The sequence below is a fragment of the Paramisgurnus dabryanus genome, chromosome 1 (genome assembly GCF_030506205.2).
Source record: "Paramisgurnus dabryanus chromosome 1, PD_genome_1.1, whole genome shotgun sequence".
Taxonomy (NCBI): Eukaryota; Metazoa; Chordata; class Actinopteri; order Cypriniformes; family Cobitidae; genus Paramisgurnus; species Paramisgurnus dabryanus.
The window spans coordinates 12466919-12487887 of NC_133337.1; the positions used below are offsets into that span (position 1 = coordinate 12466919).

The 20969-nt window shown below is 36.3% G+C and overlaps 5 protein-coding genes across 9 annotated transcripts; 2 read left to right on the plus strand and 3 right to left on the minus strand.

Moving 5' to 3' along the window:
• Positions 1 to 18: 18 nt before the first annotated feature.
• On the minus strand, positions 19 to 2031 carry LOC135745949 (uncharacterized). 2 transcript variants are annotated; one of them, XM_065264430.2, is made up of 2 exons: positions 1931 to 2031; positions 19 to 993 (listed from the first exon to the last, which is right to left on the minus strand). In XM_065264430.2, exon 2 carries the CDS (start codon positions 858 to 860, stop codon positions 165 to 167), a length of 696 nt encoding a protein of 231 aa, XP_065120502.2. In that variant the 5' UTR covers positions 861 to 993; positions 1931 to 2031; the 3' UTR covers positions 19 to 164. The 2 variants fall into 2 exon arrangements, with proteins under 2 accessions (XP_065120502.2, XP_065120503.2); XM_065264431.2 differs by lacking the exon at positions 1931 to 2031 and adding an exon at positions 1438 to 1909.
• A 750-nt stretch (positions 2032 to 2781) lies between these two features.
• atp6v1e1b (ATPase H+ transporting V1 subunit E1b) lies at positions 2782 to 5614 on the plus strand. Its single transcript, XM_065265622.2, has 9 exons — positions 2782 to 3030; positions 3750 to 3815; positions 3910 to 4019; positions 4155 to 4221; positions 4325 to 4414; positions 4543 to 4611; positions 4688 to 4782; positions 4915 to 5002; positions 5080 to 5614. Exons 1-9 carry the CDS (start codon positions 2998 to 3000, stop codon positions 5140 to 5142), a joined length of 681 nt encoding a protein of 226 aa, XP_065121694.1. The 5' UTR covers positions 2782 to 2997; the 3' UTR covers positions 5143 to 5614.
• Positions 5615 to 5788: 174 nt separating this feature from the next.
• On the plus strand, positions 5789 to 13451 carry ada2b (adenosine deaminase 2b). Of its 4 annotated transcripts, none has more exons than XM_065264219.2 (10): positions 5789 to 5924; positions 6557 to 7191; positions 7314 to 7524; positions 8146 to 8273; positions 8552 to 8642; positions 8720 to 8828; positions 8914 to 9071; positions 9214 to 9416; positions 9513 to 9618; positions 13296 to 13451. In XM_065264219.2, exons 2-9 carry the CDS (start codon positions 6593 to 6595, stop codon positions 9604 to 9606), a joined length of 1593 nt encoding a protein of 530 aa, XP_065120291.2. In that variant the 5' UTR covers positions 5789 to 5924; positions 6557 to 6592; the 3' UTR covers positions 9607 to 9618; positions 13296 to 13451. The 4 variants fall into 4 exon arrangements, with proteins under 4 accessions (XP_065120291.2, XP_073668532.1, XP_073668520.1 ...); XM_073812431.1 differs by lacking the exon at positions 13296 to 13451 and having other exon boundaries at positions 6557 to 6905; positions 6972 to 7191; positions 9513 to 10048; XM_073812419.1 differs by lacking the exon at positions 13296 to 13451 and having other exon boundaries at positions 9513 to 10048.
• Positions 10062 to 16921, minus strand: LOC135746972 (probable polypeptide N-acetylgalactosaminyltransferase 8). The gene is made up of 11 exons (XM_073812475.1): positions 16215 to 16921; positions 15711 to 15915; positions 14369 to 14535; positions 13821 to 14004; positions 13459 to 13656; positions 13262 to 13376; positions 12945 to 13130; positions 12635 to 12766; positions 10640 to 10735; positions 10384 to 10551; positions 10062 to 10196 (listed from the first exon to the last, which is right to left on the minus strand). The coding sequence occupies exons 1-11, from the start codon at positions 16405 to 16407 to the stop codon at positions 10062 to 10064; spliced, it is 1779 nt and encodes a 592-aa protein (XP_073668576.1). The 5' UTR covers positions 16408 to 16921.
• Positions 16922 to 17642: 721 nt separating this feature from the next.
• Positions 17643 to 20516, minus strand: rad51ap1 (RAD51 associated protein 1). Its single transcript, XM_065265643.2, has 10 exons — positions 20282 to 20516; positions 19940 to 19983; positions 19599 to 19740; positions 19333 to 19439; positions 19188 to 19241; positions 19015 to 19083; positions 18734 to 18871; positions 18398 to 18583; positions 18154 to 18288; positions 17643 to 18061 (listed from the first exon to the last, which is right to left on the minus strand). The coding sequence occupies exons 1-10, from the start codon at positions 20296 to 20298 to the stop codon at positions 17934 to 17936; spliced, it is 1020 nt and encodes a 339-aa protein (XP_065121715.1). The 5' UTR covers positions 20299 to 20516; the 3' UTR covers positions 17643 to 17933.
• Between the last annotated feature and the right edge of the window lie 453 nt (positions 20517 to 20969).

Sequence of the window (20969 nt, forward strand, 5' to 3'; positions counted from 1 at the left end):
TTTTTTTTTAATCTAACTTTATAAACACACCCAGTAATAACAAATAGTTGCTTTTATTTGAACTTTTATTAGGGAACAGTAAACAGAACTAAAAAGAAAAAGTATTAGCATTTAGTCACATTGTTAAACTGTTAAAGAGAAATACAGTCCTGATATGGCACTTGCTACTTTCTTCTCAACATATATGTAAGTACTCCCATTATTGCCACCAGGGCAGCACTACCAACTAGCAACAAGGGAGAACTGGCAGGGGTTCCTGATGTCACTGGCTCCATTTCTGCATGAGGAACCAACTCTGAAGATGACGTTGTGCAGTCTTGAGACATGATAGGTGCATTAATAGGCTCTGATTTAAAAATGTGAGCCTCCCCTGAGGCTGTTTGTGTAGATAAAGGAGTCTGATGAAGTACCTGTGGAGATGGGAGTTGTTCTAAAACCTGTGAGATGATTTCAGATATTGGGACAGAAGCAAGTGTAAAATCTAAAGATTCAGACACAAGAGGGGTATGAGCGAATATTGGCTGAGAATCGTCTTCTGGCCCAAAGTCCTCGACAAATGGGTCTTCTACACACATCAGAAGCTCCCCAGTCTCTGGAGGCTTTAAATCGCGTTCTGCGTGAGGCCTGACATCCAGAGAAGCTCCAAACTCTGCTGCCATCTCGGCCAGCTCCTTATCGCTGCCAAGCATGCTCAGCATGCTGCTCTGGAGATCCGTCTCCTCCTCTTCATCTGATTCCATCCTACCATGGAGATCTGCCTCTAGATGGACGATGTCAGAATTGGAGGAGTGGCTCTCACTTTGATCATCTGAAATCAGGACTATCTCACTGGTTTCTAGACTTCGTACCTCTGGCTCCATATCGCAAACAGATGCTAGACTGTCGATCTACCAGGGCTACTCTGCTCAGGGTTTTGTTTGGGAGGGTTGGATCCACAGACCCAGAAAATGCTTTACTGTCCTTCAGAAATCTGACTCGTAACCACTGTGATTCCTAGAAATGAGAGAAATGAATTCAGTTGGTGTTGACTGCATAGTGTCACTGACTAAATAAATTTATATCTTTGTTTCTGCAAAGCAGTTTTGGAAATGTAAACAATTGGGATATTAGTTCAAACCATCACTCATCAGATAGTGTAAAATGAGCTGGCATAAGGAAAGTTATATATAAGTTGACATTAAAAGTGAGGTGCATTACAAATAAAGGTTTTGAATCGTCTTATCTGTTTTCATGTGCTGATCTATGTGTAGTCTTGTTCACACATATTTAAATGTGCAACCTATATATATATCTATATCTCCATCTGTTCCCATGAAAAATGTCAAATATTTCAAACTACATGACGGAAGATCATGGTTTAGTTCACGTAACACTTTTACAGAATGTACAATACTATACTAAATATAAACAGCAACAAACTGATTTTAAACAACCTACCATGAAAATACAACAAATATGTAGAAATAGCAATGGTTATTGACCTCTGTCACTGGATGTTATATTGTAGAGTCACAGTGAAAGCATGTGCAGTGTCAACATTTGGATTGTGAAGAGATAGTAAACTAAAGCCTATCATCAAAGTCAAGGGTTAAAGTGCTTAAATGCTCAGGAAAATAGGTCCGTTTTAGTCAGCAGGAATATTTTTTATAATGTACAACCAAATTAGTCATTTTCACACAGTGATTATAACGTGATAATGGTCTGACAACAGAGCACTGTAGTGATTTAAACATAAGCCCTTATACTGACTAATCTAATCTAGTTAACATTTCTATTGAGAGACAGAAAATGCTGGCTTTGTGTTACAATCTGTTGATAGAGACAGTATGTAACAATGTTCAATACACAATCTTAAACTCTATATAGCAGAAGTACTAGATTACATAAATGTAATAGTCTGTAACAGCAGTTATTGAAAACAGATTCTTACCTTGTCTGAGCTCAGGGCAACTAAATGCAATACTACAGGCTTGAATAAATACAGAGGAGGGATCACTGGAGTTTAGGGGCAAATAGGCAACATACCAGCACCACTGCAACAGAATGCAATCCAGTCCCTCCCACCCCTGTCCTCTAAACCCCCCAACCCCCACCCATTACATCTGAGCACCTAGTGGCATGACAAAGTTAAAAAGTCCCTTTGGTCCACTCAACGTTTCTTTCCATGTTCATATATTGACACATACTTCTGCTGTAGTACTTTGCAAAATTGAAATCTAATTTTGTGTGTTTAAAACACATCCATCATCGCATTCAAGTTTGGTACAGTGACATGTTTTTATATTATGTAAACTTTTTCTCATTTTATTTTTTTTTTACACGTCTACATGGAGAATAATTTTTGTCAATGATTGTAAGACATTTTCTTATGAAAACTAACCATTGTTTTATTGTAGTAAATAATATAGTAACCACGTTTTTGGCGGATGGGTTAACATTTGTATTAAAATAGTTTAACAAAGAATATAACGGTAAATTACTGGCTACAGTACACTATGTTGTTGTTACAAATCATGGTTAATTTTCGCATGATTCAAACATTTTTAAGTGTAATTTATTTTTGTATCCGGGTGATATTAAAACGACAAGTTGCAAGTACCTTATTATCGTATCTTCCTAATTTATTATTATTAATAATATAATCTAAATAACAGGTTCAAAATAAGAGCAGATGTTACCCAAACCACAAATAACCAGCGCTTGACGCGCACTGACATCTGATTGGTTGTCAGAAGATAAAGAAGATATTTGATTGGTTCTCGTGGAGCAATCACGCGTCATGTGACGTCTGTGTCATCGTTGACTGAGAATCAGCTGATCCTTCCATTCTATTTCTCTGCCGCTGTCACGACTTATCTCTTTCATGTTATGTTCTGTGTGGTTTTAAATCTTTAGGTTGTTTTAAACACATTTTAAACTCCTAAAGACCTTCTTCCTGTCGCCGCGACACGATCTTTTTTCCTCGGTGAAGCTTAAAATCGTCTTACAGCAGCAGTCATGGCGCTGAGCGATGCCGACGTCCAGAAGCAGGTGAATAACGCGTTAAAATGCAACATTTTACCTTTAACACAATGCCATACTAAATGATTGATTTGGCAAATGCACTGTGTCATGTAAGGCTGGCAGGAGCATTTTGATGTAATTCAATGAGGATGCTGTGTGGCCTTCAAGGTTATTTATTCATTAGACAAGCGCTGGAGTCACGAGATCAGCCCATTCAATAGTAACGTTACTGCATTTAGATTGGTACATATATAACAACATTGCATTGAGATCAGTTCATACCGTATCATGCATTGAGATTAGTATATAGCCTAATAGTAATTACGTATAATTTATACGTCTGATAATGCATGTATGCCAAAGGTGCAAAAAAGTAAAATTAAATCAAGCAGCCTATGCTAAAGACCAAGTACTGTGAGTATAAGTGATGCACCAACACTCTTAAAGGCATAGTTCACTCTTTAACCAAACCGTTTGTGGACCCGGTTTACTTCCATGGTATTCTTTTTTCCTACTATGGAAGTGAATAGGGTCCACTAATGGTTTGGTTGGGTGAACTATCCCCTTAACCTATTTAACTTTGTGTTCAGATATCTCAGAGATATGAGAAGCCTTTACATTTGAATAATAAGTATCTGTGACCTTTACTTTTGGTAGAATTAACAAAACGTTTAAACTAATTATATTGATTTTACACTTAATTTAGGCCTTTTTATTGATATTGAATTGTCCCCATACCTCCTCAGATCAAGCACATGATGGCTTTCATTGAGCAGGAGGCCAATGAAAAAGCAGAAGAGATTGATGCAAAGGTAACACTCCTACACAAAGTGCAGCTTTAAATGCAATTAAATTAAATCTAAAAGCAAAGTATCACCTTGATGTTATGTGACTCTCTCCTTGCAGGCAGAAGAAGAGTTCAACATTGAGAAGGGTCGGTTGGTTCAGACCCAGCGTCTGAAGATCATGGAGTATTATGAGAAGAAGGAGAAACAGATCGAACAGCAGAAAAAAATGTAAGTGTGGTATCCACAGACTACTGGCGTCCTCTCCAGTCCCTCTTTCCTTAAATCCTTTTGTAAATTCATGCAGTAAAACAGGTTCAGATCATTTGCTTAAATGTGATATAACTGTTTGCTTCCTGTCCACAGTCAAATGTCCAATCTAATGAACCAAGCCAGATTGAAGGTCCTGAAGGCCCGAGATGATATGATCTCGGTTAGTAACTGTTTTCTTGTGTAGCACATCAGTTGTTAAAGTAAACATTGGTCAGTTGTTTCTGTTGCAGTTGATTTATGGCTGCATTTTTTTTTATTTTTAGGATTTGCTAAATGATGCACGTCAGCGGCTAGCGAATGTAGCCAGAGATCCTTCCAGATACACAGCATTGTTAGATGGGCTAATCCTGCAGGTATGCAAACATACAGATTAATACACTCTCTTTAAAATAATTATCTAAATGAGTTAATCAGGTTTTCTCCATAAAGGACCTGTGAGGTTAATGAAGACACACTGATATTCCCTTTAAATTCATTTTAGGGATTTTACCAACTCCTAGAACCCAAGGTGACCATCCGTTGTCGCAAGCAAGACATGGGTATAGTGCAGGTCTGTAGAATTTTTACCAAAAAGTGAATTTCTTCAAAATTTGGATGCCACTAAACTTAAACTTGTCTTTTATTAGGCTGCTATACAGAAAAACATCCCAATCTACAAAGCATCAGTGAAGGACAAGCTGGAAGTGCGCATTGACCAGGACAACTTCCTCTCTCCTGAAATGTGAGTGTCTTTGAGTTAAACACTTCCTCTATTTTATGAAAAACTGAAGAAGTCGTGTATGTCACTGTTATTCGTTTTTGTTTTGAAATCTTTGAAAGGTTACGCCTAATGTTTGTGTGTTCCTCTGTTTAGATCTGGTGGTATTGAGTTGTACAATGCTGATGGGAAGATAAAAGTGTCTAACACACTGGAGAGCAGGCTGAACCTTCTGGCACAACAGGTACACAACACTTTCTAACCTTAGACATGATTGCACATGTAAGCTAGATTTCTGATTTCCTTTTTGTTATTTTTCAGATGATGCCTGAAATCCGAGTTGTCCTATTTGGAGCAAACCAGAACCGCAAGTTTCTGGACTGATTTTCATTCACAAAAGAATGGAGCTTTTAGAACCACGGCAGATTGCCATATTTTGATGTTGTACTTTTTATTTTATTCTAATGTTAAAGACTCCATTCCTGTGTCTGTCTGTATTTAAGAAAATATCATGTGTGTGTGTGTGTGTGTATGTGTGTGTGTGTGTATCTGTATGTGGTGATTCAGTATTGCTGTTAAAAAGACCAAGTTAATGTTTTGACCGACTGCTGGAAATTTGGTCCTACAAATCTCATTGACTGCAGCTGTAATTCAACAGTTATGTTTACAGAAGAGCTTACGTGAGCACAGTCTTATACTGATGTAAAAATCCATTGTTTCTTCTTTCAGTTGAAGTTTTGTTTACCCTATCTGTGTTGCGAAGCATGACCTGTATATCAGAAGCAGATGTGTCTGTTAACACGACAAAGATTATATTGATGTGAAAACGTATATAATTAAAATATTATCAATCTGATCTTTTGCAAGTGTGTCCTTATTGTGTGTTGTGTGGATGTATAAATTGTTTGTGGTGAATGGATAATGGTAAGTATTTGGGGAATGTCCTGTTAAGAGGGGTTTGTACAATGATGTTCTTCAGTGAGTCATTTCAGTTCTTGCAGTTGGTCACATGCGCTAAAGTCATGCCATTCTTAACTTGGGCTGAAAATGAGGAACTCTACGGTTATTATTAATGGACATTTAGACACACAACAGCATAAACACATGTCTCCTGGATTTAAAGTCAAAAAAAGGAAACTGGGTCCGTGGAAAGATTCTTCTGAAAGGTGAGCACAAGTGTTTTTCCTCAACAATTTATCAGTTTTGATTGTTTGTAATAATAGCAATTCAGAAATAAAAAGTGGGCAAAATATGTCATCCACTATTAGAATAATGAGTGTTTCTATAGCGAAGTTAAAAGAGCAATGCTAAGGTTGTGGGTTCGATTCCTAAGAAGATAAAATGTATACCTGAAATGCACTTTAAGTCGCTTTGCATAAAAACATCTATGAAATGTATAAATGTAATGAATTAGGGTATATGGGGGTGATTTCAGACAGTGGTCAGTATACAGAATCTAAATGCCACAAATGAATGGTATTCCAAAGAGCTGTGTAATATAATACATTAAGACAACTTTTTTTGATTAAATAGTTATAATTTATTATAGAATAAATAAATACACAAAGCAGTTTCTGCTAAAGGGAACTTAAAATAGATTCTTTCACATCCTTTTCACCAAATGACTACATCAAAACAAAAAAATAAAGAAACAACACTTGACAGAATGTGTCAATCCACTGTATCACCAACAGACAAGCTATAGATATACAATAACACTTTAAAAATATATCCTATGGCAAAAGTAAAGACTTGTAATATTACTCATTATCTGTGTCCTTAACCCCTCTGTTTCTAGACCCATCAGATTATCCTTAAAAACCTAAGTTCAAGCATGCAGAGTCTCTTCTGGCCCACCTCCAGCAGGACAGCTAATCTGGTTTTACTAATCTTAGTATGCATCAAAGAGTGCATATCAATGCCAGACCCTCATCAGAGAGACCTGATGCTGAAACAAGAACTCGCCCAGCAAGTAGGGGGCAGCGTGGAGCTCACACAGGCAGAAGAGCATCTGGACTCACTCCTACACCAGTTAAAGATAAAAGAAATGGCTATTTCACCTTTCCCACCTGCCAAACACTTCTTCAAAGTGCGACACCTCATTCAAAAAAGCCCTGTCTTCAAGCTCCTACAGAAAATGCCGAAAGGTAAAAACAGGTTTGTGGTCAAATGTTTTCTGTATTTCATTTTACAAAATTATTCTGTGCTTCCAGGTGCCGCCCTCCACATCCATAGCTCCGCACTGGTGAGTGCCAATTGGCTGGTGCTTAATGCCACATACAGGCCTTACTGTTATATCTGCTTCACATGGGAGGGGTCAGTGTGGTTCCAGTTCTCCGCCCATACACCCCTTCCACGTTTGGGGTGTTCCCTCTGGAGTCGACTGGACACATTGAGGGCCCGTCTGAGTGATGTCACTGCTTTTGACAAGAGGTGATCAAACTCCTTTCAGTATGATCATGTGACCTATATGAAAATATAAATAGACCTATATAATAACCTTTTTAAAATAATCAGTTTCAAACAAATAACAGAAGGCATAAACAAATTCTCAGTTTAATGCAGAATCTTACACTTTTCACGGATGATCCGGAAACAGCTTATCCGACACAGGATGCAGTATGGGAAAGGTTTGAGAAGATCTTTGTAGCTCTCTCTGGGTTGGTCACATATGCACCAGTCTTTAAGGACTACATCTACCAGGGTCTGAAGGAGCTCTATGAAGACAACATCATGTACCTGGAGCTGAGGGTTGGACAGTCCAGGGTTTGTGACTCTCATGGATTGCGTTAGCGAATTTTAATAATTTGCTCTTTCGGGAGAGTTTAATGGGGCCATGTCTTTTTTAAGATGTAAAATAAATCTTTGGTGTTCCCAGAGCACATATGTAAAGTTTTACCTCAAAATACCATATAAATAACTTATTATAACATGTTAAAATTATCACTTTGTATGTGTAAGCAAAAATGTGGCGTTTTGGGTATGTCCTTTAAAATGCATATGAGCTGATAAAATTCAAACACTGATCACAATGATGGTGGTTTGTTGCAATTGAAACTCAATTGAGTTGTTAATTATTTTCTCTATCTCTCTGCACTAAATGGCTGTGTCGTGGATGGATAGTGCAGATTAAGAGGCAGTATTATTATAATAAGATCTCCTTATGACATCAATGACCTAATTTTTCATGTGCTTGCAGAGAATTCCCAAAACTAAGTTACTAGGTTGATCTTTTTCAAATTTTCTAGATTGATAGAAGCACTGGAAACCCAATTATAGCACTTAAACATGGAAAAAGTCAAATTTTCATGCCATGGCCCCTTTAAATGATTTCTTTACATCTGCACTCATCTTTTTAAGTACATTTAACCTAAAAATGTTTATTAGGCCTATGAACTTGATGGGACTACTCATGATAAAGCCTGGTCTCTGGAGGTCTACAGAAACCTCACAGAGCAGTTCAGAGCGGCTCATCCCGACTTCATAGGATCTCGTATAATCTACTCCATACACAGGTATACTACATTAAATCTTTAAAATTGTTTTCCTATACCTCTTGCCTCTTTTCAACTGTTAACAAACCAAACTATACAACCATTGTGCGTTTTATATACCTTTACAAAATATTTATGTTCAACCTTGACATTTGAGTCATTTATGTCTAACATGAATTTAAACATTTTATATAATACTTTTCCTGAGGTCACTTTAAAACTGTAAAAATAAATTCTTAATAAAGAAATTACATTTCAAGGCTCATTTTAGGAAAAAAACATTTAAATTTTTTACACAGATCTCTCAGTGTGTCTAAAGTGAAGCAGGCAGTTCAAGAAGCCATAAAAATGCAGAGACAATATCCAGATGTCCTTGCTGGATTTGACCTGGTAATATCATTTTTGACTGATTTTTAATTTCGTAATCTATGCCTGTTTGCTCTGACATAATGTGTTTGTTGCTGTAGGTAGGTCGTGAAGACACCGGAAGATCAATCTGGTACTTTAGAGAGGCTTTATCACTTCCTTCAGAGCTTAAGAAAGATCTTCCTTTCTACTTCCATGCTGGAGAGACAGGTCAGTCTGATCTGTGTCTTTTAAACAGCCATATCAAGCAACATTATAAGTTATAAAGTAGCTTGACATGAGAATTTGTCATTAGATTTAGATGGTACAGAGGTGGACAGGAATATTATAGATGCCTTGCTGTTTAATACGAGTCGCATTGGGCATGGCTTTGCACTGGTACACCATCCAGTGGCCAAGAAGCTCTCCAGAAACAGGGGGGTGGCAGTCGAATTGTGTCCCATTTCCAATCAGGTATAAATTCACACGGCCACAGTCTCACAACCCAGAGATCATAGTTTGTCACTCCCGTCAAGTTTCTGCTTGTCTCGTTATACCTAAAAGTATGTAAAGGAGGTCTTGATTTGCATTGGTTATCTGTCTTTCAATATTCCAGGTCCTAAATCTGGTCTCAGACCTTCGAAACCATCCTGCTGGAGTGCTCATGTCAGATGGTCATCCTGTAGTGGTGAGCTCTGATGATCCAACACTGTTTGGCACCACTGGACTTTCCTACGACTTCTACGAAGTTTTTGTGGGAATTGGAGGGTTGAGTGCTAATCTGGGTACTTTAAAAGAGCTTGCAATAAATTCAATCAGGTGAGAAATTATTTAAAAAAAATTATTTATGTACTGTTTTGTAAAATGTTTTTCACTTGTTTGAAGCATGAATGTAAGGTTTTGTTTTTCCTCAAGGTACAGTTCATTGTTGCCACAACTAAAGGACAAGGCTATGAAAGTATGGCAGGAAAAGTGGGACAAATTCATATCAGATAACTCAAAATTGTAACAAAAAGCAGAGGTATGGGATTGACAAATCAGAATCAAAATAGAGTAGATTTTCTTTTACATATATGCTTATATTTACATATCTGTAATTTCTATATAATTTATGAGTTGTTTTCTGCACACATAGACTTGTTGTTGAGGATATGGCTGCATTGACATTTAAACAATAATTGGATATGCTGCAGTTCTCTATGCTTATCCATATTATACATCTTAAAAAATCCTTAATTTTGCTTTTTCAGTAAAAAAACAACCACTTATCATTGGTTTAAAGATGTAGAATGATTGTTAGTGGTCTTTTAAAATAAAGGTTTAATTATTGCTTAAAATAGTGCAACAGTGGGCACATGGATAGAGGTATGTCCTAAGACTCCAACCGGGTTATATCTTTAGTGTTTTTATACAAAGAGCTCTAGCTCCATGTCTCCATCATCAGTATGTTTCGCCTCCTTTATTTCATAAGTCCCGAATTACATTCTGTATCTTCCAGTGCTGACCGCTGCATTCACCAATAAAGAGTTTGTATTCTCCATTCTGGTTGGCACTGATCTCCAGACAGCGTTTTGTGTCTTTGTTTTGTATAGCCTGTCCCTGAAACAAGATCAATTAATGTATAATGCACTATTTAAAGGGTATAGGGGTCTATTTTGGACACAGCCACACTGTCAGAAAAAGGTTTAAAACTGTACCTTTTCTGTCGTGACAGAAAAGTTAAAGTTTAAGACCTATTTTCCCTGACAGTGCATGTATAACTTTTACGGTGTTGTGATGTGTTCACCTGTTTGAAGTCCCAATATATGTGCTGTTTAAGATTTTTATCATCCAAACACAAATTCAGTTCTGGGACTTTCCCTGAGCCTGGATCACTGAGACAGTGGGTCCGACTGTGTGTATGAGATTCAAGGGGACCAATAAATATCTCACCTCTAGCTGTATACTGAAACACCTGTGTAATGTGAAACAGAAGTTTACTTAGTTTTCCTCAATAGTAGACTCCATGACATGAAAACAAAAATGTAGTAGGCCTACATTACCTGTGAAGATGAGTAATGACATGGATACAAAATGGGAGTGTTTTCTTCAAGCGGCCCCTGATCCAAACATGAATTTGTTTGCAGATCATTTTTTATCTGTCCGAGAGAGATTTTAAATCGGTTATATAATAAACAGTATATATTTTTTGTACACAACCGTTTTTCCAAATTTTACTATGTTCTTACCTCAACTCAAATTAAAACATAGGGGAGAGCGGGGCACAACCTAACACTTTTTGGTTTTGACTTAATCATTCAAAAAATATTTGCGTTTGATTAATTATATTTTTACACAAGCAACACACACATCTCTGCTACAAATATACGAATATTTGAAGTTTGTTTCTATTACTTGCCATTATTGGACAATTGCACCTAATGTGACAGAAGCGAAAACGTTACAACTTACCCCATAGGTGGGGTTAATTGTAACAGGCAGGGGGTTAGTTGTAACACTAAAAATTAAGTTTGCAGGCAAATATTTCAATGCTATTTTGTCTATATACTTGAAGTGGATATTCTTTATATATCTGTCTATAATAGACAGGTATCCAGACTGTATTTATTCATCCAGCCCTTTTCTAACAATAGTTCAATTATAAATGGATACAAATTGTGAAAAGCAGCACAATTATGACAAAATATTTTTTTATATGTGACCCAGTCTGTAATAACCATACTATAGTTTCAAAAATTAAATTCTGAGATAATGAGCATCAAAGTCAGATTTTAGCCATTCATTTCATTATGATTTCAATCTTTGATGTGACCATATTCAATCAATATTAAAGATATGAACAAAAACAAAATTGACACACGGTTTTTGATAAGGATATTTTGTTGGCAGCCTGCAATCATTTGTGTGTAGCCTATTTAAAACAATGGCAAGAATTATGCAGGGTTTTCATATCATAAGTGCTGAGGGGTTAGTTGTAACACAGCGTTACAATTAACCCCGCTGGGTCAAAATATTTTAAGCGAAAAAGTTGCTAAGAGCTGCAGACATATTTCAAAACGATGCTATGTTTTAGTCAACAAGACACTGATTAATATGACATAGCATTGGATTTGGTATCTTAGACACCCAACTTGGAAAACCGAAATAAATGTATGATAAAAAATTTTTACTTGCATGCCACCAAAACATAACTCTCTGGAAAAACATTATACATTTCCAATAATTTTGCGGGAGATTGTCTTTTGGCAGCGTGAAAAAAATACCGGAAAAACAAAACCTTTTAAATCAATGTAAACAGTCCGTGTGACAACTAACCCCACGTTAGTTTTTGCCCCGCGCACCTCTACCTATCTTTTTTTAATGCAGCACTTAATCTTTGTACAGCACATTGTGAATGTGTTAGTATTTAGCCAAGCCCCATGTTTTCCTTAGGATCCAAACAGGGATGAATTTGGACGCTACCAAACACTTCCATGTTTTCCCTATTTAAAGACTGTTTCATGAGTAGTTACACGAGTTAGTATGGTGCCGCAAAATAAAATGTGGTGATTTTTGAAGCGGATAAAAAATTAGAACTATATTGTGTGGCAAAAGAGCACTTCGCTTGCAGCACTTCAACCTCGGGTGCAGTAATATTGAGATAAGTTTGAGCTAGAGGGGGGAGTAGAGTGATGATGTTACTGCACGCCGAGGTCAAAGTGCTGCAAACTAGCTCTTCTGCCAAATAATATAGTTCTCATTTTTATCCACATAAAAAATTGCCACGCTTTATTTTGTGCACCATTCTTACTCGTATAACTACAGTCTTTTAATAGAGAAAACATGGAAGTGTTAGATGGCTTCTAAATTCATCCCTGTTTGGATCCTAAGGAATCAGTGGGGCTAGGCTAAATGCTAACACATTCATGACACGCTGTACAAAGATAAAGTGCACACATTGAAAAAAGATAGTTATGTATTAATTCATCTAAGTTGAGGGAAGAACATAGTAAAATACTGAAAAACAGTGGAGTTTTCCCTTAACTCATGTCACTCACCACTCCATAACCAAGTATATTGAGATTTATCTGAGGATAGACATTTTCCAGATACCATTTAAATGGTTTGCATTTCAGCCTCTCTCTCAATCTCTTTCTCTCTGAAACATCTCCAATGTCTATTCCATGGTCCTGTGGTAAACAGTGAAATAAATGCATAATAAATACATCATTTGCATCAGGTTAAACTATAATCTCACTATCTAATTTTAGAGCTCATGAGGTTGGGTAAAAGACAGAATTGTTATTTTTGAGTCATCTGAAACTGTAACAATAAAACTGTAGATTTTTGAAGTTCACTCATTCATACCTTTATGGGAAGATTCCATGCAATGTTAACATTTGTCTTGTATTCATCCATCCACACTTCTGCCACTCTGAGGGCATTTCTCTTCATTGTAATGCTGAGGTCAAGCATGTAGGGTTTGTGAGCCCTTTCAACGTGAGCAATTTTAGAGCATGGCACAATCTCTACACTTCCTCCACAAAGCCACACCTGTGCCAAACCACACAAAAAAAGTCACACAAACTTATTAACACACTCATTTAAAAATGAATAATTTGTAAACAGTATTCATAAGTGTTTTAAATGGAAATGAAAATCTGTGGATCTAGCTTGTGGTTTACCCGTATTCCTAATTCCACATTCTCTCCTCCATAGACCTCCATCCCTCCATCCAGAGTTCCAATCTCACCAAAGAACAGTCGATCAACCACAAGTATGCCCATTACAGACGGACTCCTGAAGTCCAGACCGAGCAGAGGTTTATGATCACACTCTTAAAACAGTGCACAGGAATACAAAAACAAATGCACACACTTACTTTTCTGGCTGTGAAAAGTCATTTTGATCATACCACCTCTGTGGGAACAACTCGTACATGCACCAGAGCGCCCAGTCAAAGCCATGTGCAGCGGCAGGATATTTCGTTACTGAGAGGTCATGAAAATTCACTTTGTCAAACACAGGGCTCAGGACCACCGTGCGGTCCGCCTGGATACGAGCAAGTAAAGGCTCTGCCCTATAAGGGAACAGTGGTGTATGATCACAATAATAAACTGAAAACAAGCCCATTTTAAACACCATGTTTTCTATATTTTTATGATCTTACAGGTATTTGTTTGCAATAATACAAAAGTACTATTTAGGATTGGATTAAATAATGTCAACTGAGCAGTTCCACACCATTGGACATGGACTTCCACGTGAGCATCCAAAATGGCAACTACATCTGCGGTGGCAGCCTTCCACCCTGAGATTCGAGCCTGGCTGAGACCTCTTTGCTCTGAATGAGACACCAGCTTCACCAAGTTTGAATGCTTCTGATTAATGGATGTGACATAGATGTACAGCTGTGTCTTCAAATCTTCTGTAAAGGAGACACAATCTACACTCTTAAGAACAAAGGTGCTTGAAAGGATCTTTACATTTAGCGATGTCATAGAACCATTTTTGGTTCCCAAAGAATCATTCAGTCAATGGTTCTTCTATGGCAATGTGAAGCACCTTTATTTTTAAGAATGTCCTAAAAACATGCACCTGAATTTTTTTGGTTATTTTTGCTTCCACTGAAATCTTTCAGCAAATATTAATACAGGCTACAAATTAAGCCTTCACAAACAGAAGTAGGAAGCAGGATATGCAAATATATAAGCTCTTGAGAGAATAAAGAATAATGTAACAATCAATAACAGGGGTTTGGTGGGCCTGTTTGTTTTTAAGGGGAAACAAACCATTTGTGCTGTGGTCGTCCACCAGTATGATCTCTTTGAGAAGATGGGCTGGAGTTCTGTTAATTATGCTACAAATGGCTCTTTGAAGGACAGACAGAGCCTCATCCAGAAAAATCAACACCACACCGATGCTGGGCAGATTCTCTGGATATTCACGTCCAATGCATCTGCAAAAGCATAATGGAAAATATACAGTTCTATTAAAAAAGAAAAAACAGTATACAAATAAAAGTGAAGAAAGTGCAGAAATGTTATAAATAGATGTTATTTTCTTATTTCAAATCTACTGAAAACTTTACACATGCATTTCCAAGCAAAGCATTAACAAAATGTAGAAGTGTGTTCTTGTTCTTTCAAAGGGAAGCAAAGAAAATTAATATTAAGATGTTCAAAAAAAATAGCAGTGTCAACATTGAAATTTTAAGATTTAACTTCACTTTAAACTAATGAATTACTAACATAGTTGAATAAAGTTTGCTATTGAAAACTGCTGCACATTTGTGTCGAGTCAACCAACTTCTGGCAGCTAGAAACAGGCATTTCAGCCCAGGATCCAGTTGATTTTCATTTTTGCTTCAGAAACTGCATTTTTAATGTCACCCCACTCCATAACCTAAATCCCTTTTGTCTGGAATCAAGATTTTGCCCACTTGCTTGTGTGTTTGGGGTTGTTGTCTTGTTGAAACACCCATTTTAGGGGAATTTCAAGCATTCTGATGTATTCAAACTGATCCATGTTTCCTTGTACAATAGGCCCAACACCGTAGTATGAAAAACATCTCAATATGATTTTTGCACCACCATGCTTAACTGTTTTTACAGGGTACTGTAGCTTAAATTCATTTTGTTGGTTCACCCCGGTACACGTGAGGTTCTCTGTCTTTAACCACTAGACTCCAAAAGAAAAATTTTGCTCTCATCAGGCCACAGTATATTACACCTAGGGCAGAAAAATACAGCAGTAGATATATTTTATAAAAATGGCCGAAACACTTCCCCCCTTTTTAACAACAGACAAAAATGAGGTATTTTTTAACAGAATAAAATTATATTCTAATTAAACTTCACACTGCTATTATTTTGATCACGCCACTTTCAATAAATGAGTCTCAGAACAAGTAGTGTGGATAACATCAATGGGGCTATTGTTTTTCTATTACACTACTAGATCTAAGTAAATAATTTTCGATGCAGAAATATTACTTGTACTAAAAACAGTGGTTTATCAGGTTACTGACGTAGCATTGCTATTTTATTTTTAACAACTGAACATGAACTATATCTATTTACTGCATGTCAGGTTTGGATTTTCATAGTACTTCTATGAAGCACTTAAACATACCTGTAGTCTCGAGTCTCGGGAAGCTCTCTGTCCAGAGGGATCTGGTCGCTAAGGAAAGCATTATAACCATATTTCTGAAAGAGATCTTCTGCCTTTCTTTGGTCTTCCTCAGAAAGTTCCACAGTCCATTGCTGGAAGAGGTGTGAGTTTGGAAACAGTTTCTCTAATGGTTTCTTCTCTGTTTTCACTTTAAGGTTAATCTCTTCTGCAAAGATTTTTATTTGTGCTTAAAATCATTAAACTTGGTAAATTATATGAATAATAATAGCAATTAACATGTTTCTCGTCATTTACATAACCCTGAATCTACAGCAGTAAAGTAAAATTAAACCATTACAACTCAACAGCTTTGTGTGTGTGTGTGTGTGTGTGTGTGTGTTTGTTTCCATTAAAATTACACTGAAATTACAAATGGCATTATACCGATGTGCACATGCACATAAATCCAAAGCAGAATTTGACTATTTGGAAAAATACTTTAGTAAACATACATTAGTTACTCACCCATGGCGTGCACCTGAGCCTCCAGTTTCTCCAGTTTGTTAAAGAGAAGTGCATTGTGTAGTGAAAAGTTTTTCTGCACATCATATAGTTGCTTCTCTTGGGTTTGAATTTTCCTTTTGACAGAGCTCACAAAGAGAAGCACTGCTGCCACAGCCAGGGCTGGAAACAAACTCTTCAAACATCCTATTCTCATGGTGAACTTAATGTGATGGTGTATAGCACCACGATAAAGTGGCCTGTTAAATATCTTCAGCAATATGTCTCAGCAATGATTGGTCCTGTTGCACTGTATAGGCTTTTGAGCACAGGAGAAGCTTTACTAATGTTTACAACTCTATATTTACATGAAAATTAAAATGCAATTGACTTTTTTTATCATACATACCCGCTTACCTGATAAACTGCTAAATTTGACTTTACTGTTGATATATTTCACTGTATTCTTGTCATACAAACAAATAACGTTTCATCTTTAGATTGAAGGGAGGAGAACAGGACATTGAATCCTGGTAAGGATTATCTTAGGCACTGGGTGAGGCTTTCTCAATTTTTCAAACTCAAAAAAAAAAAACCCACCTAAAAAGCAATGCTTTCTGTTTTTTATTTTATTATTCAAGGAACTGCTATCAGTCTGAAGGATGTTAACACAAACAGATTATAGAACAATGTGCTAAATTTTTGGCAGCATGCTGAAAATAATTATTTTTTTAAAGATTTACAAGGATTTATTATCTACTTGATGTAACATACACTGTAAGTTGTTTGGTGTATTAAAGTTGAATATAATGTTTGGTTTTAGAACTACATACAATGTCTCTTTCATAACTTTCACTTGCAATAGCTATCGTACAAGACTCACTGTATATTTAGTAAAAATAACTTGATTCTTGTCGAGTAAATATCAAAATTTTACACAATGTATTTAAAAACAGCCAACTCACAGATTAACAATCATATAACCTGTATATTGATACACAATGTGTTATTATTTTAATAAGTCCTTTGAGTTTGGCTCCTTTTAAAGTGCTAGTTCACCCAAATATGGACATTCTAACACTGAAGTCATTTGGATTACTTTAATGAACTTTAGTGAACGGATCCTTTCAGCTCTTAGACCACTAGAGGGATACATTGCCCATGTACGATCTATGGTGTTTGATGCCAGTAAATTCTTTCACAGTGAAAGGCACAAGCTCTAAGCAAGTATAAGTCGTATGCATATGCATGAGGGATACTTACATTTTTGCTTATGACATAAACACAGTTGTAGCATTGTTTTACCTAATATTCAGTTGAACAGGCAAAGTGAGATTATATCACAGCAGAATTAATATGGGTACTCACAGCTACCTCCATTACTGTCCATATTATAAAGCAAAAACTACAAAGTGACATACAAAGGCAAGAAATAAAACTGCAATGATAGAATGATGTCTGCATATTGCATGATTTTAATGTTTGTCAAAAAAGTACATATTTACAATGCAATGCTGAAAGAGTAAGACATTTAAAAATAGTAAAAATCACAACAAATAATTTATTAACTACTTAAAAAGTAATGAAAGGGTTTAAAAGGAGGACAATTTTCAGAAAAAAATTTCTTACAAATTTTAAATATAGCCTACTGAAAATGGCTTTTCAAACCATTTTTGCATGAATTTTCCAGCGAAAATAATCCTCAAAAACTTTTTCCGTATACAATGTTACTTTAAAACCTGTTCAGTGAGCAGTGGCATTAGAGTGCAGGGGTTTGATTCGGGCCAATCGGGACAGTCCTAAACGGAGGCCCTGCCCTGGAGACTTTACAGATGCATTCTGGGATGCACTGGGACTCCTGCCAACCAGACCTGAAGATAAAAAATAATGACAATAAAATAAACACATTTTTATAATGCACTGATCAGAGAGTATCCGAGTGCTGATGAATCTTCAGTCTTACCAGGAGGATTCCACTTTGGTAGTCTGCCCCCTGCAGGACTGGAGCAAAGTGCAGGTTTAAAGAGAGGTGGAGTTGTGGGTGTCTTCATTCCAGACACAGAAGCAGCTGGACTCCGACTGATTACTGGGGTTGGGGCTGTTAGAAAAAAGGGACACAGAGAGAGAAAAAAGAAAGAGAAAGGGACAAGTGTTAGTGTAGTTTTGAAGACAGTCGGGCTCATCTAGTCAGTGAAAAATAAAAGTACCTGAGTTTTTAACTTTTAAGTCCTTTGCTGGCGTTTTCTCTTTGTTCTCCTTTTTTGATTTTGCAGCCTGTGTGGTCTTTTTTTCTGTTTTTTGTCCTATTTTCTTCACATTTGTTGTCTTTGTCACTGTGAACGTCTCATCCTCACTTTCTTCTTCCTCAGTGAAGTCAGCATCGCTCTCAGAATCTACAACAGGAACAACATACATTTACACAGTATAACAACATAGGACTGCTCTGAATCAGTAGTACACTGAAAATATATACATTAATATCGCAATGATGGTCCCAGTCCAGGTACTTGGGACTAAATGGACCATGAAGTTGCACAGATTACCTGGTGTATTTTGTGGATCATAGTCTTTATCTTTGTCATTGTCTTTCTCCTTCAGCGGTTTTCTTTGCTGCTCTGACACTTTCCTCTTTTTAGAAACACTGGGAGGGGACGTCTTCATATCGATGATCAAATTCAGCCCTGAAATCATGCACTTCATTATATATACATATAGTGCCATTCTGTTCTAAAATGAACTTTCCGGGCTGATTTTTTTTACACAATTTATTTTAAATGGTCTATATTGAAGAGATTCTGCACCCAACATATAAAACCTGAATTACCTAAACTGTTGCCATCAACGCTACAATTGGACAGCACAGGAGGAGAATCTGGACGATGTTGATGCTCATCTATAATGTATCATCATTTGTTAAGAGAACTGATAAAGGTATAAACAAAAACGTAATATATATGCCACTAAAATAGCTAGATTAGTTTAAAATCACTATGTTACCAGCATTGCAGTGTGTAAGAACAGGAGGTGGAGATTCAGATCTTTCATGAGCCTCTGTAAAGTTAATGGAAAATAAACAAAGAATAAATACAGTTTTTCACAAGATACTAACGCATAAGAACACTACAGTGAACTATGATGAGACCTGTTTTGGTGGTACATTCTCTCCCTTCTGTTCCTGAACGATCCAGCAATGACAGTGTTAACGCTGCCTCTAAATCTCTTTCATATAATTTATCTTCCAGAGACACCCTATAAAACATTCATATTTAACAGTCAGTGATGCTTTAAAAAGATTTATTCTGCTTTCTATGCTCTTATGCACATTTTTATGAAAACATTAGAAATTAGATTCAATTGAAACATTCAATTAAAAATTAAAGTAATATGTGCTAGAAGGCTTTTTGTGACCTCTTTACGTTTCCTGAGTTGGTAAGATCAACAACTTCACTTGAAGATGCACTTGATTTTCTTTGGTTTCTCTCAGAATCCAGGTCTTTGATGGCTGTTCGAGCTTTTTTGGAAGGAGGTTTTGCAGAAGCAAAATCCTCATCTGTCAGATAATGAAAATATTTTACAGGACAATTTGAAAAGATTATTAGACACTACAGATCACATCTATAATGTGTAAGTCACTAAGAAATTCAAAAAGCATTATTTCATAGATACAAAAAATTAAAATAATTAATATTAAAGCTTTAATGCTGCATTTTGTAATATCCAGATTACAGAAAATAAATCCGATATCTTACCGTCATCATCTTGGAAGTCTGAGTAGTTAACAGATTTTCTGCTTCTGATAAGTTAAAAACATTCTGTTAACGTGTGCTAAATAGGACAATCACAAACAAATATTTAGAAGTGTGGTGCAAAATTGTTTGCAGAAAATAGCAAATCCTTACTGCAAAAAACAGCACTGAAACATCATGTGATAAACAGCTGTCATACAACAACAACACACAACATTGCGCATGTGTAAAGTGACACGACAACTTTTACTTGCATTAACGAATAATAAAATGATGGGAAGGATATATATCTGTGTATATATATATGTGTGTATACTACTGTAAAGGTTTATAATACTTACGGACCTGGGTGGTCGGTCCATTCTGTAGATCGATCAGTCAGAGGGAAAATAAAAACTTACTATACACAAACATGCACAGATAGCTAACAGTTTTGCATCTACATTTTGTTATGCTGCAAAAAAACCAGCAATTACAAAGTGGAAAATTATTTACTATATATAGACATCAGAGTTTCGTGTTTTGCCGCGAGCAGCCGCACACTGATTCAACCCGCCTGAAAACAAACGAAGGAAGTATCTCTGAATACAAACGTTTACGGTTCGTCAAAAGCGCATATACCACGTCTTCAATTTAGGAGAACGTGAATTATCTTGATAAATATTTAGTAATTTTACAATTAACTTAATAGTATTAATAGTTAATGAAGCTTATACTAAGACTATGTGACCTGGATTTTTTTTTTTTTTTGATCTTTGCAAAAAGTCGAATCTGCGGATGGGATTATAACCGCGTTTAGCGCCATGGGAACCATAGGGGGCAATGATTGGTATGTCGCGTTTGCTTTTTTAATAACTTTATTTTTTGATCATAAAATATAAATATGGATACTTGAAATGAATTAAGAAAGTGTCATATTATTATTATATTATTATTATTTTTAGGTATTTTTATTTATTCATTTGCAATATTTGTTCTTCTATGTATTTTCTGTGTTACTTAACGTAAGTTTAGACGGTTTATATGTAACGCA